Genomic DNA, 15,448 nt, shown 5'->3' on the forward strand with positions numbered 1-15,448 from the left:
TAAAAATTTATTTGTCTACATCAATTAATTTTTCTATTCCTCGAAATAGATTGAGAATAAATTTGGAATAAAACAAATTTTAAAAAAGAATTACTTAACAAATAGAGAAACAATGTCATTTTGGATAAACAAACTTGGCGTAACCTAACGCTCATTTTTACACGATTGACGAATTAAAAGAATATATCTTCTTCACAAGCATAGCCTTGGCTTAATTGAGATCAACACTATTCTTACAACTATTATTGAATCAAGCTTCAACACACGAGTGCAACTTCGAGGTGAGTAAAATTGTAGATTTTATTGCAGATATGCTAACTTGTAAATCTGGGAGGGCTGCCCTCACCCAGATACGCCCTTGTCGCCCTAGCAAGGGTTACCCTTGCCAATCCACACAAGAAATGGCTGAGGGTTCACAATTTTCGCACATGATTTGATTGAAATCACTTCCTTGCTTTGGCGAATCTCTGATAGATTTTCATCTTCATCTTCTTATAGAGAAATGTGAGTTAATGTCAATTATGACTGAAATTAGCTCTATTGATCTAGTAGAGTCGTGCTTGCTACTGTCACGGCCCGATCGATTGGGATCGTGACCGCACGGCGACTCGGGCAATTTTGGATCACCCAGTCTTGCTCGATCGAACGCTTACCCGCTCGCTTACCTAGATCGTAGAAAGAAATTTGGATTACCCAAGCCTTGCTCGATCGAACGCTTACCCACTCGCTTACCCGGATCGTAGAGAGAAAAAGTTTAGAAAGAGGAGCTCTAGAAATGAAGGAGCTTTATATTGTTGAAAGGATTAGATGATTACAAATGAGGGATGATACCCCTTTTTATAGTTGAGGGCCTCAGATTACATCCTTAATCTACTTTTCATCCGGCAGGCGAGATCGTACCGCCTCAACTATCGACATAATGTCAACTACCGTCTACCGACATAGAAAACTAACGGTTTCGCCCGCCCTTGGAAACTTTGGGGAGAAGATTTCTAGAATATAACTCAATGACGATTTCGCCCGCCCTTGGAAACTTTGGGGAGAAGACTTAGTGGAATCCGAGTGAAAGTAGGAGGTCCACGGGTGAGTCGTGATCGCCCCTTGGAACCTCACGGATCGGCCTTCATTTGGCCCGTGACATTCTCCCCCACTCAATCGAACGACATCCTCGTCGCTCTCAGCTTGATGGGCAACTTTACAGGCTTTGGCACGAGCTCTCTTGTTCTTGTTTTGCTTCGCTTGGACGCTCACGAACGAAGGATCACAACCTTTGATGATGAACTTGGACTTGGCATGCGGCTCCACCTTTGGCCTAGGCATGGTATGCTATGAGCACTCAACCTCGGGGAAAAGCACTTGAATCGGCATGACGTGCGTTGGAGTAGGATCCAACTCTACCTTCGGCTTCACCTCGGACAGCTTGTTTTTGCACATCACGGCCTTCAAGCTCTTGTCGAGCCATTGGATCGACGCGATGGTCTTGGTGTCGACCACCCCTTTGATCATAGGGATCATCGATGGGCACTTTTAGTCGAGGATCATCATGCACTTGGTTCTCATGTCGATCATGGCTCCCACACTATGGAAAAATTGCATACCAAGGATGAGATCATAATCGTCAAGAGGGATTACCTTGAACGCCATTGTGCCTTTCCATCCGCTAATCTTGACATCCACATCGGGAGTTACTCCTACGACATGGAAGTCGCTCGAATTGATGGGCTTGTATAACTTCCCGGATGGTTTCACGTGAAGTCCCAAGGCTTTGGCTACCTCGATTGACATGAACATGTTCGACGCACCGGTGTCGACCAAAGCGTAAAGCGTTCGGCCGCACACTTAGACTTCCATGAAGAATATGTCCGTGTTTGGTGTAATTCCTTCTTCTTTAGTTGGCGATCGAGCTTGGACCGAGTTGATCATCCTCATAGCTCCAATCCGATCTACCTCTTATCTTCTTTGGGCTCCTCCTCTTCCTTGATGGCAAGGAGGGCGTTGATTCGACCCTTCTTCGGGCACTTTTGGGTCTAGTGCGGACCTTTGCAAATGAAACAAGGAGAGGGCGGGGGTTGATCGAACTTACTCGTGTAATCTATCGGCGGTTGACCCCTTTGGAAGGACAACTTGGAAGACCTTTCTCCCCACGTCTTGACTCGGTTGCATTGATTGAGTGTGCCTCGGGGAGTGTTTCTTCCTTTGTCTTCGGGTCGATCCGACCTCCACTCTCTTGGTTGACTCCTTGGTGAGGTCTTGGTGAGGTCGACAAGCGACTTGGCCATGCTTAGTGCTCGCGCAAGCTACTCACGTCCCATCTCTTGAGCTCAAGAAGTGCCCATGGCTTCAATCCGTCCATGAACGCTTCGAGAGCCTCCTTTTCGCTTAGGTTGCGAATTTGGAGTTTGAGCCGTGAACTTCTTCACGTACTCTCGGATCGCACCTCTTTGCTCGAGGCGATGGAGCTTGCTACGAGCTTCTTGTTGAGCAAACTCGAGGAAAAATTAATCGCGGAACTCCCTCACGAAGTCATCCCACGTGCTCATGGGATCGTTGTCGCGTCTAATCTCATCACACCTATTGCGCCACCAAAGCATTGCCGTATCAGTAAGGAACATTGAAGCGGTTCGTACTTTGATCAACTCGTCGTATGTTAACAACGCCAAAGTATTGCTCCATGCTCCAGACGAAGTTGTCCACCTCCTTGGTGGATCATTCGCCTTTAAACTCTTTCGGCTTCGGCACCTCAATCTTGGATACCGCTTGGGTAGGTACCGCAATGTTGGTGATGCTAAGCTTGCATAGGGCGAGCTCGGTCTTGAGCTCTTGGATCTCCGCCTTCATGGCTTCGACCTCGTCCCTACACGTGCTTACCTCCTCGATCAGTTGGACTCGCTCGTTCAAACCATTGATCGATGCTTCGAGAGCTTTGTTCTTGTTGTGCAACAGGGCTGTAGCTTGGTTGATGTCGGTCGTGAAGTCTTCACAGAGCGAGCCCTCAACCTCCATGATTCAGTCTTACACATCGTCAAAACCTTCCATAAGCTTGAGTACGGCACTCTGGACCTTCCCGATCTTCTCATCGAACATAGCTATGGCATCTACCGAAGCATCTCTTTTCTTGACTTTGCTGCGAGTCTCCTTGACTTATACAGCCTCTCCATCCATGAAAGCTTCTTGGCTCACATTCCTTCGAACAATTGGCACTCCTTTATCTCTCGAAACGGAACTCTCCTTTGCTTTGATACCACTTGTCACGGGCTGAGCGATTGGAATCATGACCGCGCGGCGCCAAGCCTTGCTCGATCAAATGCTTACCCGCTCGCTTCGTAGAGAGAGAAAGTTTAGAGAGAAGAGCTCTGGAAAGGAATGAGCTTTATATTGCTGAAATGATTAGATGATTACAAATGAGGGAGGACATCTTTTTTATAGTTGAGGGCATCGGATTACATCCATTGATCTACTTTTCATCCGGCGAGCGAGATCGCACCGTCTCAACTACCAACATAATGTCAACTACTGTCTACCAACATAAATAACGGAATAGATTTCTAGAATATGACTCAATGATGGTTTCGCCCGCCCTTAGAAACTTTGGGGAGAAGATTTGGTGGGAATCCAAGTGAGAGCAGGAGGTCCACGGATGAGTCGCGATCACCCCTTGGGAACCTCATGGGTTGGCCTTCATTTGGCCCGTGACACTACGCTGTTACATTCTACTGTGATGAAGAATAAATATATTTGCTACTATCTAGATTAATCTTGTTAGAGTTTGAGTTTAGCCCACCGCTCTCCTATATGTTATTTTGTGTAATTATCAAACGCTTTCTTTAACTTAGAAACTTGTTCAGAGAATAGAAATAGAAAAGAAAATATTTTTGAAGAGAAATTGTTCTCAGAAATTGTAATGACCCGACTCCAAGTCACGGGGTTATTGTTATGACGTCTCAGACACGTCGTTGTCCCATTTCTTTTATCTTTTGTTACGAGCATACAAAAGCGGACATATATCAAGCACTTGTAAACAATAACAATCAACCAAGAAAAACACTTTACAAACCCACTACTTTTTATGTTACATCAATATATTTTACAAGCCCTTTTTTCGGGCTTCTCCTTTTTACATCATCCTTATATATTCATATTGGCCAAGGGAATTCCTATCTCTTCTAGTGTGACTATAGCTCCCAAAATTAATGTGAGGCTTCCATGCTTACAAGTCTGAAAAATAAGGTGTGAGTCCAAATCACAGTAAGTAAAAATCACTAATCCTCTACTAAGATGACGTCTTGTCATCAAATCTAATATGTATATTACTCGTATTATAATATCAAAGGTAGATTGATAGCAATATTACTGTCACACCTTGACTACATATATGTGTCCTTTCAACATAACTTCCATGCATGCTTACCTTTGATTTATCCATGAAGATACCAAGTCACACGGCAATAAATATACCGACATGCATATTAACATACATCCTAGCTCAATTAAGACATCTCGGCCCAACTGAGGTATCTAGTTTCAAGTTAGGCATCTCGACTCAATCGAGGCATCTTGGTGCTAGCTTAAGTGTCTGAGCTCAACTTAGGTATCCTAACTCAACTAGGGCATCACGTTTTCACGAACGAGATATTGCCACTAGTGCTATTTGACAACAGTTTTCTTCTTTCATTTAATAATCATATATCATGTGTTGCACAAGCTGATTTATTATCTTCCATTTTAACCCACACACATAAGGCTTGAGGGCATGCTCATACAAGTGCTTATCATGTATTATGATACCACAACTACATAATATGCCGAGCATGACTCAAGACGCATGGCCCAAACCAACCCGTCTAGATGCAAACCCTCCACCAAGCCAGACTCGGATCAATATGCCTTAATATCGATCCATGCCAAGGGAGGTTCAGTTCGTCATGTCTTAACACCGGTCCGAGACCAAGTGAGACCATGTTCGTGTCTTGGGCGTGAATCAACCAACACATGAGCAAACCATACAAAATAGAACGACATAAGAAAGAACTAAAGTGGAGCGCCCCCTCATCATATAGAAGTTTCTCATATTTGTCCATGATTGACAGTCCTATTCGAACCGAGAATCGTGACTAGTTTATGAGCGGATGAGGTTTGATACTACTCATCCCAATGAGCAAGACTAAGTTGGTGGCTCGTTTGGACTTGTGCGTGGCCATCTAGTGTTTGGATAAGGCTGGTTGTAGCCCATCCCATTGGAGTTGACCAATTTTGTGTCCCTCGAGTGGGTCGTGCTGGCGGCTTCATGTCTTGCCTTGACCATCATGGGGCCTAGCAGATCGAACCCTAGGCTGGCTCGTATTGACACCTGGCCTAACTTGACCGGTTTTGTGCTTGGCGCAAGCACAGAACCAAGCCAGATCTGGTCGACCTTTGGCTTTGCCTTAGCTTATCCATGGCTGGTTGTAATCGATCCATGGTTAACCCTCAATTGTCATATGATTTCGTGAAACCGGTAGATTCGTGGCCAATCCATGGTCAATGGAACCGACTCATGATAGTTCGTGGTTGATACATGTCCATGCAGAATCATCTGTGATTGGTATATGCACGTGCGGAATCGATTTATGATTGTCCCTAGATTCATGGTGGTGCATGACCATTCCACGACCAACCCTCATAGTCGAGCGGCCAATCCATGGCTTGATGCAAAGCATAGCGCCCTTGTGCATAGGCACAGGACAAGGCACGGGGCCCTAGTGCCTTGGCTTGGGACCGGGCACGGTGCCTCACCCATGGGCACATGGCATGGCACAATGCCTTCGCATGTAGGCTCGAAAAAAGGCATAGTGCCCTTGTTCGAAGTCAATTCCCACCATGAATGTTCCAACTTAGTAGTCCTATTTTCATTGCTCGAAATTGAGGATGTTATATAAATAAAAATGTTACCAAATGAATCCCAAGACGCTTCTCTATTTGTATGGAAGTCGACAACCTACAAAAATGTACATTCACATAAAAGCATTGTGTGATTCCAACCAGGGGTGAGCCAAAAGAAGGTTCGGGTCCATGGTTTAAAAGGACTTTCTTAAAAAAGTCGGTTCCGAAAGCGAATCGAACCGTAAAAACGTTAAGGGGCTTAGATTTTCGTTTGGTATCATGTGTGGATTTTGGTGTTCCATGAAGTCAACCTCTATATAAGCTAATTGAGTTGATCTAAACTCACGGCATTACAAATAATCAGATAGCAAAATAAAATAAAAAAAATAAAAAACCGATAACAAGATTGAATGGAAAATGACATAAATGATTATTTAATTTCGATTTAATGTGCAATGTGTCGATGAACTTTTAATTTATTTTAAGATAGTTAATGAATTTAAGCTTAATGTATAATGTCGTCTCGAACTTTTAAATGATCCAATATATTTTCTAAACTTTTTGTATAAGTTCAATTTGATCCTGAGACTATATGGAAATATTTAAATATTTTTATATAATAAAAAATTGAGAAATTCATTAGATAAATTAAAAATTCAAAAATGAAGTTATCGAAGCAAATTCAAGGAATTATATTTTACAAAATAAAAGTTCAGTGATTATATTTTACGCTGGATCAAAGTTCGAAGTCGAGAGACGAAATCGAGTAATAAGAAAATGGCTGTTGCGGTCCTACTCCAAACTCCGATTGCTCTAGCCTGACCTCGCCCTCGTTCGAACGTGAGATTCGGTTTGGCGACGGATCAAAACCGTACCGTGCCGCGTGCTCAACGTCCACGTGTCACACTGTCGTTGGACGTTCCGAGTTTCTAGATGCTCGCGCGATCTCCCCAATTTTAGCTCGCCCCGGGGGGGGGCGGGCGGCGCGGGGCCCGGGGCCCTGCATCTCTCGGAAATATATCCGCAGCTGTTTTTCGTATCCAGAGAGCCTTGTACAAATCAGCTGCCACCAGCAAGACCAATCAGCTTCTTCTTCTTCTTCTTCTCGGTAAAGATCGAAACTTTCTCAGCTAAACCCATCCGTCTTCCCGTCTTCTTCACGCCCGATCAGCTGAGCCGGAACCCCATCGTTTGCCGATGCTCTGCCGATGTCGCCCTCCCGCAGGACTCTAGCTTCCCGTCACTCCATCGACTCCTGCGCCATCCAGCTCCACTCCTGGAGGCCCTTCCACCCCAAGGCCCTCGACTCCGACCACCCCCACATACCCAACTCCTCCTCCAACGGCGGCGGCGGCGGCGGGGGCGGGGGGTTTCACTCCAAGCGGCCCTGCCTCGCCGATCGGGTGACCTCGTTCTCGATCGAGGCCGCCCTCGACATGTCGAGGCTCAGCCTGTTCGAGGACGACGGCAGGACGGTCGCCGACGTGGGGTATCAGAGGAGGAGGGAGAGCCTCCAGCTGATCGCGAGGAAGCGGAGGCGGCGGGGGTCGAGGTCGGTGTCCGGGCGGAGCAGCGACCGGAGCGGCACGCGGCGGTGCTGCTCCGTCGGGGCGTCCGCCGCGGCGTCGGATTTCCCGATGGCGGTGGGGACGGACTCGAGCGGGGAGCTGTTCGGGAATGGGGATTGGGCGTCGGACGTGAGCGAGGCGCGGATCAACAGTGGCCCGAGGAGGGACAAGGATGGTGGAGGGGGAGGGAGTGGGGAGAGGGAGAATTTGGTTTTAGGGTTTGGGCAAGCTGGGAATCTTGGGGATGTGGTGCAGGGGAACGAATCCGGATACGGAAGTGAGCCAGGCTATCGCGGTGATGCAGAGTTCGGTTATGGAGATGAGCTGGATGAGGAGGATGAGGATGTTAGGGCATTGTTTTGGGGCCACCAATTTGGAGGTATATTTGACTTTTGGCTTTCATTTGCTTTCTCTGGATCTTTGTTGATTTTGTTGAGTTTTGTCATGTTTGCTTGAATCCTAATGTTTTGTCTGCTTTAAAATTGGTATTTGGAAGAGTAGAAGTTTCTTTTTTTCTCTTTCCCTATTTTTGAAGGCAAATAAGATTTTTTGATAGTGTGAAATTTTGTTGCTCAGTCAGTGTTATTTGGAAAATCTGAAATTGACTAGTTGGGACATTTCCATAAAATTGGTTCTTTAGCATGATTCTCTTAGCTGCATGGATAGAAATGGCTAATTTCTTTTGTTGGTTCGCGAGCAGATTTGGAATTGCATTTGATTGACTTATGATGCATCACATTGGTTTTTATGATTGAAGTTGTGTAGATTGCTTGAAACTTGACCATTTCGCCATTTATCAGTTGACAACATGATAGAATGGTCTTAAATGCTGGAAGGAGTGGTTATGTATGATGCAGTTATTCATGGTCTCCGTCTACTCCATCATGATTTCCGAGTGAACAAAATGAAGCTCACGTGTCCCTTTTTCCAGGAGTCACATGTTAGAGCCTATTCAAGTTTCTCTTGCTTACTCTTGATGGTTTCCAATTACTGGGTGCAGTCAACTTCTTAGCAGCATCTATTTATATGGCGCTGCTCATGGTAGCGCTATCCTTTTTCTGATATCCCCATATATGACGATAGTTCATGAGAGTAACGAAACTTGAACCCTTCTTTTCCCTGAAATCCCTTCTGATAGTGGAAGATTAAGGATACTTACCTGTACCATAAGGACATTTTTATTGAGTTGGTTCTTAAGCAACATGTTAAGTGAGTTGAAAATGGAAGGCATCTCATTCCTTGACATTTGATTTGAGATTGAGAGCAAATCTGCTTCGGTCATAGCTCACTTGAACTTCTTTTGCTCATATATCCTGTTTATCTATTTTTTGGATGCTAATATCTTGCCATCACAATGGGTACATGACTGTGCTATCACTTGCAAAACCTTTTATGCTTTAATTCAAAAGAAGTATTTCCTTTGCTATGAATTGCCAAATCTTGTTTTTGCCCTCATCTGTTGCTTTCTAAGTGAAACATTTATTTTGGACGTTTGTGATGACAGAATCTCTGCATATTTTGCATGTTGGACTTATCCATTCTCTCCCAACTGATATATGATTTGTCGTCAATTTTTCTCCTATTCTCAAGTCTCTTCCCCAGAAAGTCATGGTCAGTTCAGCTGGTGGAGAGAGATTGAGAAATCATCTTCAGGGTCTTAAGTTAGTAGGGTTTTTTCAGTCAAATAATCCTCCTTTTGTATGTCTGCAATTCTTTCATTCTAGTGGCTTGTCCAATCTTATCTTTGCTTTGGTACGTTTGTGTCATATACAGAGGCCAAAATGGAGATGGTTGGTGAGAACTCGTTCACGGATCAGAAGGCTCATCACAGATGCCGGAGGAAGAAGCACGAGTTTAGAATGGTGGAACCTTCCAGATGACTAATCTCTCTTTTGAATGATCGCCTTTTTCCAACGCCCGACGGTCAGTTTTTGTAAGTTCACTGGCTCTTAGATGAAACGGGGTTTTGGTTTGGAAAATTGTGTCGTTGGAGGTGTTACACCATACATGAGAGAATAGTCAATGCAAGTTTAATTTCTCATTTTCCTCGCTGAAAACCTGTGTGGGTTTCTTCAACCATGATTTCAGAGTGATTTATTTTTAATATTTCTATCTGTAAGAGAACTGGTAAACACCCCGGCATTGTCTTGTTGTAAACGATATTCGTCACAGAAAAGCCAATTTTGTACATTAAGCAAGTGAAGATGGAGTGTTGTTGCTTATCAAATGAGCAGGCATAGATAATTTCACCTTGACTGTACAGTATGCCAAGGCATTACTTATTTATTAGTGTTGTGGAATCTCTCCCCCGAATCGTAGGGAATTCTTCCAATTGAGAAAAAGCACAACCCGCTTTCTTGTCAATTCATTTGGCCGTGCAAGAAAATGTAAATGGTTAGTTAAGGTTGTACGGTTGAGGACTTACTAAATACGCAAAACTGTGAAATACGTCATGACCATAACAGAGAACCTTTGCTATTACTACAAGACTAATTCAATAAAATTTGAGACTCGGTAAAGCAGGATCCGAGCCTATAAAGCCCATGGGAATTCACAGTTCTTCTCAACGTAAAGACATGATAAATTTACATCCTCTATCCAGCACAGATGCGATAACCGTGAGAGATCAAGTGTATAGCCGCAAAACTGTAGTTCAATATGAACTTTTTGACATTGGTGGACACTAATCTTCCTCATCATCTTCTTGATCTTCTTCACCTTCATCTCCGTCTCTTTCAACATCTTCCAGATCTTCGGCATCTTTTTGCTTGCCTTGCCTTTTGGTGTCAGCAGCATTTCCTGAAGAATAAAGAATGTATTTATAGGTGCGCAACATATGATAATCCTGGCAAAAAGAAAAGCTGTTGCTCGGACAAGATATATAATCACTATTAAATCAAAATGTTTCCAAAAGGAAATGTCTACAATAAGCGAAAGACCAACAAAAACAACTGAGAGGTGATAATGAGTTCATTTAATGAGGCTATAACTTAAACCCAGCAGCTACTTTGTCAAAGCATCTATCATATGCTTACACCATAGCTATTGAAGGAATGCCCATGAAGGCAAGTTTCCAAGTAACAACAAGAAAACAAAGTTGCAATTCATGGCTCACAACATCAAAAGGTCATGTCTGGTCATAAAAAAAAACATCAAAAGGCCATGTCCCTCGATGCATCTACAATTATCTTTTCTGTGCTTATGCAGGAATAAATTGGCAATATTTAGTGAACGCACCGTATTCATTGAAGATGACTACACCTGAGCACAATCCTTCCTCAACTTTGACAAGTTGAAGGGTCATCCTAGGTCCAATCTCCTGGAGCTTAACTGCACTTTTTGACGAAGCTTGATTTACTCTGCCAAGATCACTAGCCAAGGTTACTGTCGCAGCTTCATCATCTGCTTCACTTTCCGACCCATATCCAGCCCTTCAAACACACATGGAAGGACACGCATGATTAAAGAGGCAAGTGATTAACACCGTGCAATGAATGAAGCTGCTAAAGACTTGGCTTTCGAGAGATAGAAGGAGGGGGGGGTTAATTTTCTCTCTTCCAACACTGTTTCATCTCAGTAACTCCACTTTCACAACGAAACAAGAACCAAATAAGAATAGGAAGTTTACTTTGCCATTTGCAGCCCATCCAACACATTCTAAAGTAACAGGAACACTCTGAATATCTTTTAGAGTTTAAAAATGATCAATTTAGATAGCCACTTGTGCCCTATACTATAACCAAAAGGAATGAACGGGTTGGCCCTAATCCTCTAATTTTCAGGTTCTGTCACAAAGCAAAAGACAAGAATACTTACTTTGTCACAAAGTCACTCACATCTTGTAGATTCCTAAGATCAGGGACTTGATGATTCTGCACAAACTTTCTAATTCTACGAGATACTCCAATTGGCTGTAACCTGATTGAATAATGACGAAAATCTACAAGTTTCGTCTCTTTATTGTAATTAAGCAAGACAATTCTCTGACAAGAAGCAAGTTTTACCTGAAAATGACAACAAAGATCAAACATCGACAAAGCAAAAAAATACCAGTCTGTAATAGAACACAATTAAAAAAAAAAAAGAACACTCACAGTGTTAATGTCAATGGCCGGAAAAATATTCTGAAACATGATAGTCGTGAGCTTCAAATGCTGTTCACCAGTCCCAAATCCAGAAAGTACAATCTGCATGTACAATAAAGACTTTGGTGCATGAGACATGATACCAATCCAGATGGAGAAACTATGGGATCTCCTAGTCCATCTTTCGGTCATAACTCTAAACAGACAAATCTTAGCAGAAAAGCTCTTCTATTTGAAATCAATACAATATACAAAAGAGCAGGAGATCAGATGTACAGAGATAATTAATTTGAGTCAGAGCATCAGATCATCACCCTTTCAGTCTGAAGGTTTAGAGGTATAAACACATCAATAAAAGGCAGTAGAGCTCATGTTTGGCTTATTTACGTCTAAAAATCCAACTAAGGTACACAAAGTCAGGGCTGAAAAAGAGGCTTGACCATTCTCGAGTGAGTAGAGTCCAAATCAAGCAATAAGCTCTTGGAGTTACTCATGTCCCACGTAGTACTTACAAGACTTCATAACACCCTCGTAATCGATCAAGTGATCCATGATACAATTTACACAGAGATGGTCAACTCGTATGAACTATTTATACCTTAATCCTTCTCATCAACTCAAGCCACAACTTGTTTACTTGGTTGAAAAATGTCTAGATAATAGATGGACACACACCATTTATTTGGACCATTGTGTCTCAATCTTCTGGGCAAAGAATTTTCTATATAAACCAAAGATACATTATCACCTCTTATTGGATTCATAATATCTCAAAATTGTAACTATATAACATTTAAAACAACCTCAGGTGAAACAAGAACTATCCTAGTAGCTGGAAGGCTCAAGCATTATGCATATGAGATGGTCATCAACTACACACGATCTCATCTATGTTGCAAAGAGGCTCTTTCCATGAACAGAACACATGACTACTCGCAACAACCTTTGTCGAACACAAACACTTAATAGATGAATTTTGAAGTAAGCAATCAAGGGATAATAAGGAGAAACACAAAAGTACTTGCAATTCTTGAATTATGAGATTACCAAAGGAGGGTTTTGAAAGAGATCCTTTGGACTTCTAGGACGGAGTTGAGCTTGTGCAACATCAGCTGCCAGAGAGTATTCCTTAATCTTAAAAGTAAGTGTGGGACCTTGTGGTGTCCTTGCAACCCTCAAGTAAGGTGCAGTTTCAGTTTTTGACAGTATGAGGAAATGGGTAACACCCATAGGTCCAGCCACATTCAAAAAGTCTTTGAGGTTATTTCTTTTCTTCTCCTGCATGAACAAATTAGGAAAAGAAAAATGAATGCAAAGCTTAAAATCCTATCAAAAGGTTGCACAGAATAAAGAAAAGAAACATGTAGATTGACACCTACTATGAATAAAGTTATAAGTGATCAGCAATTCAAATGAGGTAATAGCAACAGCAAGTATGCTCCAGAATAAGAGCTATAATCACTACGAAAAACCCACATACTCTGCTAATTTCTAAAAGCTACCTGGACTTTTCACTGGCAATGTACTAACTATATAACCTTGACTTTATCCTTTTGACAAACACACTTAATTCAACTGATGCAATTGTTTAACCCTCCACAGAATAAATTTCTCCAAATTTCTTCAGTAATAAAAGACAAAAACACATCAAAGCAGCATCCACCATATTATAGAAGTCACCTTAAGCATAAACTACGTATAGCTTGGAGAAAGAATATCATGAAATTTAACAAAATAGTATGATGGAGAAACTCATACCTTGAGTTTGAGGGCAGTATATGGGAGCATTAATTTCCTCAAGTCCATTTCAAGTTGCTTCAGGGGTCCGGGCAATTTCCCCCTCGAGAAGACAAAGCTCTTAGGGATCTTATCCCCGTTATGTGATCAACATTCCCGGGCTTGGGCTTTTTCATAACTGGCTTTACAAATGCCTTCTTCTTATTCTAATTGAATTCACAACAAAATAGAAAGTTAAGCGCAAAATAAGATAAAATTACAACTACCACACTCAATTTATGTTTTCCGGAACAAGATATAGAAGACTACAATTATAATTTCATCACATCTCTTCCACTTTTCTCAACCAAGAACATCTGTGCCAGAACTGAACCGTACATTTCCAAAGCGGGCCATCGCGTCGTTTCACGGTCTCAATGAGAAGCTCCAATGTCTTTTATGTCTCCCAGCTTAAGCAGATGCACGTGCACGATGCACGTTATTATAACATCAGACGGTTCCTACAAGAGAGAAAAGCTAAATAAGCACAACGCATATTCAGAACACAAAGCAAAAGCTCCCAGCTCAACAAGCACGACCGGATACCATCAAGTTAAACGCAGAAGTCCTCGCCTCGACTTCTCTACGATCTTGCAGAGTATCGATAAACATAAATCTAGACCTAGCGTTTCGCATATAATAAGCTGGCAGATGAAACCCAGAAACAATCGGTCACTTTCATACCACTACGCTTCACCTACGTGCTACCCTTTAGACATCATCCAGCAAAGAACCTGGCGTCCCAATCTACGCCCCCACAAGAATTCGAGTTCTCAACTCCACACGCGCAAGTAAGCAGAACAAAACAGAGAGAGAGAGAGAGAGGGGGGTTACCTTTTGCGCTTGATGTCAGAGGAGGGAGATGCGAGGATGGTAGCAGGAGGGTAAACTGGTTCTCCAATGCAAAGACGAAGGGAGAAGAAGCAGCGGATTGCAGGCGAGTTTGAGAGAAGAATCCCGGTCGGTGGACCGCGGGGTTAGGGTTTTAGGGTTTTTTGCAGGGATTTTTTAGGGGCTAGTTGGACTTCTCTCTAACTCAAGTGAATAAAGAGGTAAAAAAAGAACGACTAAGAAAATGGCTCTTTTTTTCCTAAAAGAATCTCGAATTTATGTTCAGTTTCAATTTTATTTCGAAATTTTTTGTATAAAAAAATTCTCAACTTTCGACTCAGTTCTAAATTTACCCTGAAATGTAACTTTAGTCCAAGATTTTGCCCCTTATCAAAAATTGTCATTAATCATCCCTAATTTCGTTATTAAATAAAGATTTCATTTTGAAAATAATTTTTCATGTCATCTTGTTGGCGTGGATTTGTTACCAACAAGTGAATACTTCATCAAACAATTGATGGCGATTTTTGAACAAATGATTAATAGAGGTAGATTCAAATTAGATCAAAAGTTGGTGATTTTTTTAGATCAAAAGTTGGTGAGCATGGTCCAGGTTGGGTTGGTTCACCCCCTAACCCTATAACCAACCCGCACGATTTTGGTTCTCAATTTTTAGGACCGATGACCGATCCTATTGAGCTTGAGACTCAATAGGTTCGGTCTGGTTCCAAGGTCAATCCGGGACCAATTGCTAATTTTTTATTTCATTTTTTGTACTTATTAAAAAAACTATTGAGGACCAGACTGACCCAATGGGTTCAGCCTGATTTTAAAGTCAACTTAGGGCCAACCAATAATTTTTTATTTTATTTTTTGTATTTCCTAAAAAAGCGATTGAGGACCGGACTGACCCAATGGGTTCAGTCTGATTACAAGGTCAACCCAGAACCAATCAATAATTTTTTATTTCATTTTTTGTACTACTTAAAAGGGCAACTGAGGACCTTACCAACCCATTATGTTCGATGATGAGCGAGATTAGCTAAGGAAGGCTCAAGTGGGGTAAGCGTCAAACAGAATGAGCATCGAATGTCGAGCGGGGAGTAATAAGCCAAGTATACATCGAGCTGCGAGCAACATGAGCGGGCCAAAGTGAGTGTCGAGTGGCAAGCAGATAAGTTGTTTTTTTTTTTTTTTTGGGCAAATTAAAGACTAAGAGGATAAATAAGACAGAAAAGAACGAATATTAGAGGAGAATGCCATAAGATACATTTTTTGACACCGTGAGGACTATTCACAAAAATATTTTCCTTATTCGTAAATTATGAC

General features: G+C 42.2%; 2 protein-coding genes across 2 annotated transcripts; one reads left to right on the forward strand and one right to left on the reverse strand.

Moving 5' to 3' along the window:
* The first annotated feature begins 6,854 nt into the window (after window positions 1–6,854).
* LOC104426766 (hypothetical protein) lies at window positions 6,855–9,649 on the forward strand. The gene is made up of 2 exons (XM_010039916.3): window positions 6,855–7,806; window positions 9,201–9,649. Exons 1-2 carry the CDS (start codon window positions 7,068–7,070, stop codon window positions 9,305–9,307), a joined length of 846 nt encoding a protein of 281 aa, XP_010038218.2. The 5' UTR covers window positions 6,855–7,067; the 3' UTR covers window positions 9,308–9,649.
* A 217-nt stretch (window positions 9,650–9,866) lies between these two features.
* Window positions 9,867–14,333, reverse strand: LOC104426765 (peter Pan-like protein). The gene is given in 9 exon segments (XM_010039915.3): window positions 9,867–10,226; window positions 10,665–10,858; window positions 11,244–11,431; window positions 11,522–11,614; window positions 12,560–12,790; window positions 13,271–13,389; window positions 13,392–13,455; window positions 13,628–13,749; window positions 14,123–14,333. Coding segments are annotated over 8 exon segments (1,023 nt in total). The 5' UTR covers window positions 13,646–13,749; window positions 14,123–14,333; the 3' UTR covers window positions 9,867–10,110.
* Between the last annotated feature and the right edge of the window lie 1,115 nt (window positions 14,334–15,448).

The sequence above is a fragment of the Eucalyptus grandis genome, chromosome 11 (genome assembly GCF_016545825.1).
Source record: "Eucalyptus grandis isolate ANBG69807.140 chromosome 11, ASM1654582v1, whole genome shotgun sequence".
Taxonomy (NCBI): domain Eukaryota; kingdom Viridiplantae; phylum Streptophyta; class Magnoliopsida; order Myrtales; family Myrtaceae; genus Eucalyptus; species Eucalyptus grandis.

Bases quoted from the DNA above. Each gene is read 5' to 3' on its own strand.
- LOC104426766 (XM_010039916.3), top strand. From the start codon at position 7,068: ATGTCGCCCTCCCGCAGGACTCTAGCTTCCCGTCACTCCATCGACTCC. The intron at 7,807-9,200 runs GTATATTTGACT...TGTCATATACAG, and splicing joins TTGGGGCCACCAATTTGGAG to AGGCCAAAATGGAGATGGTT.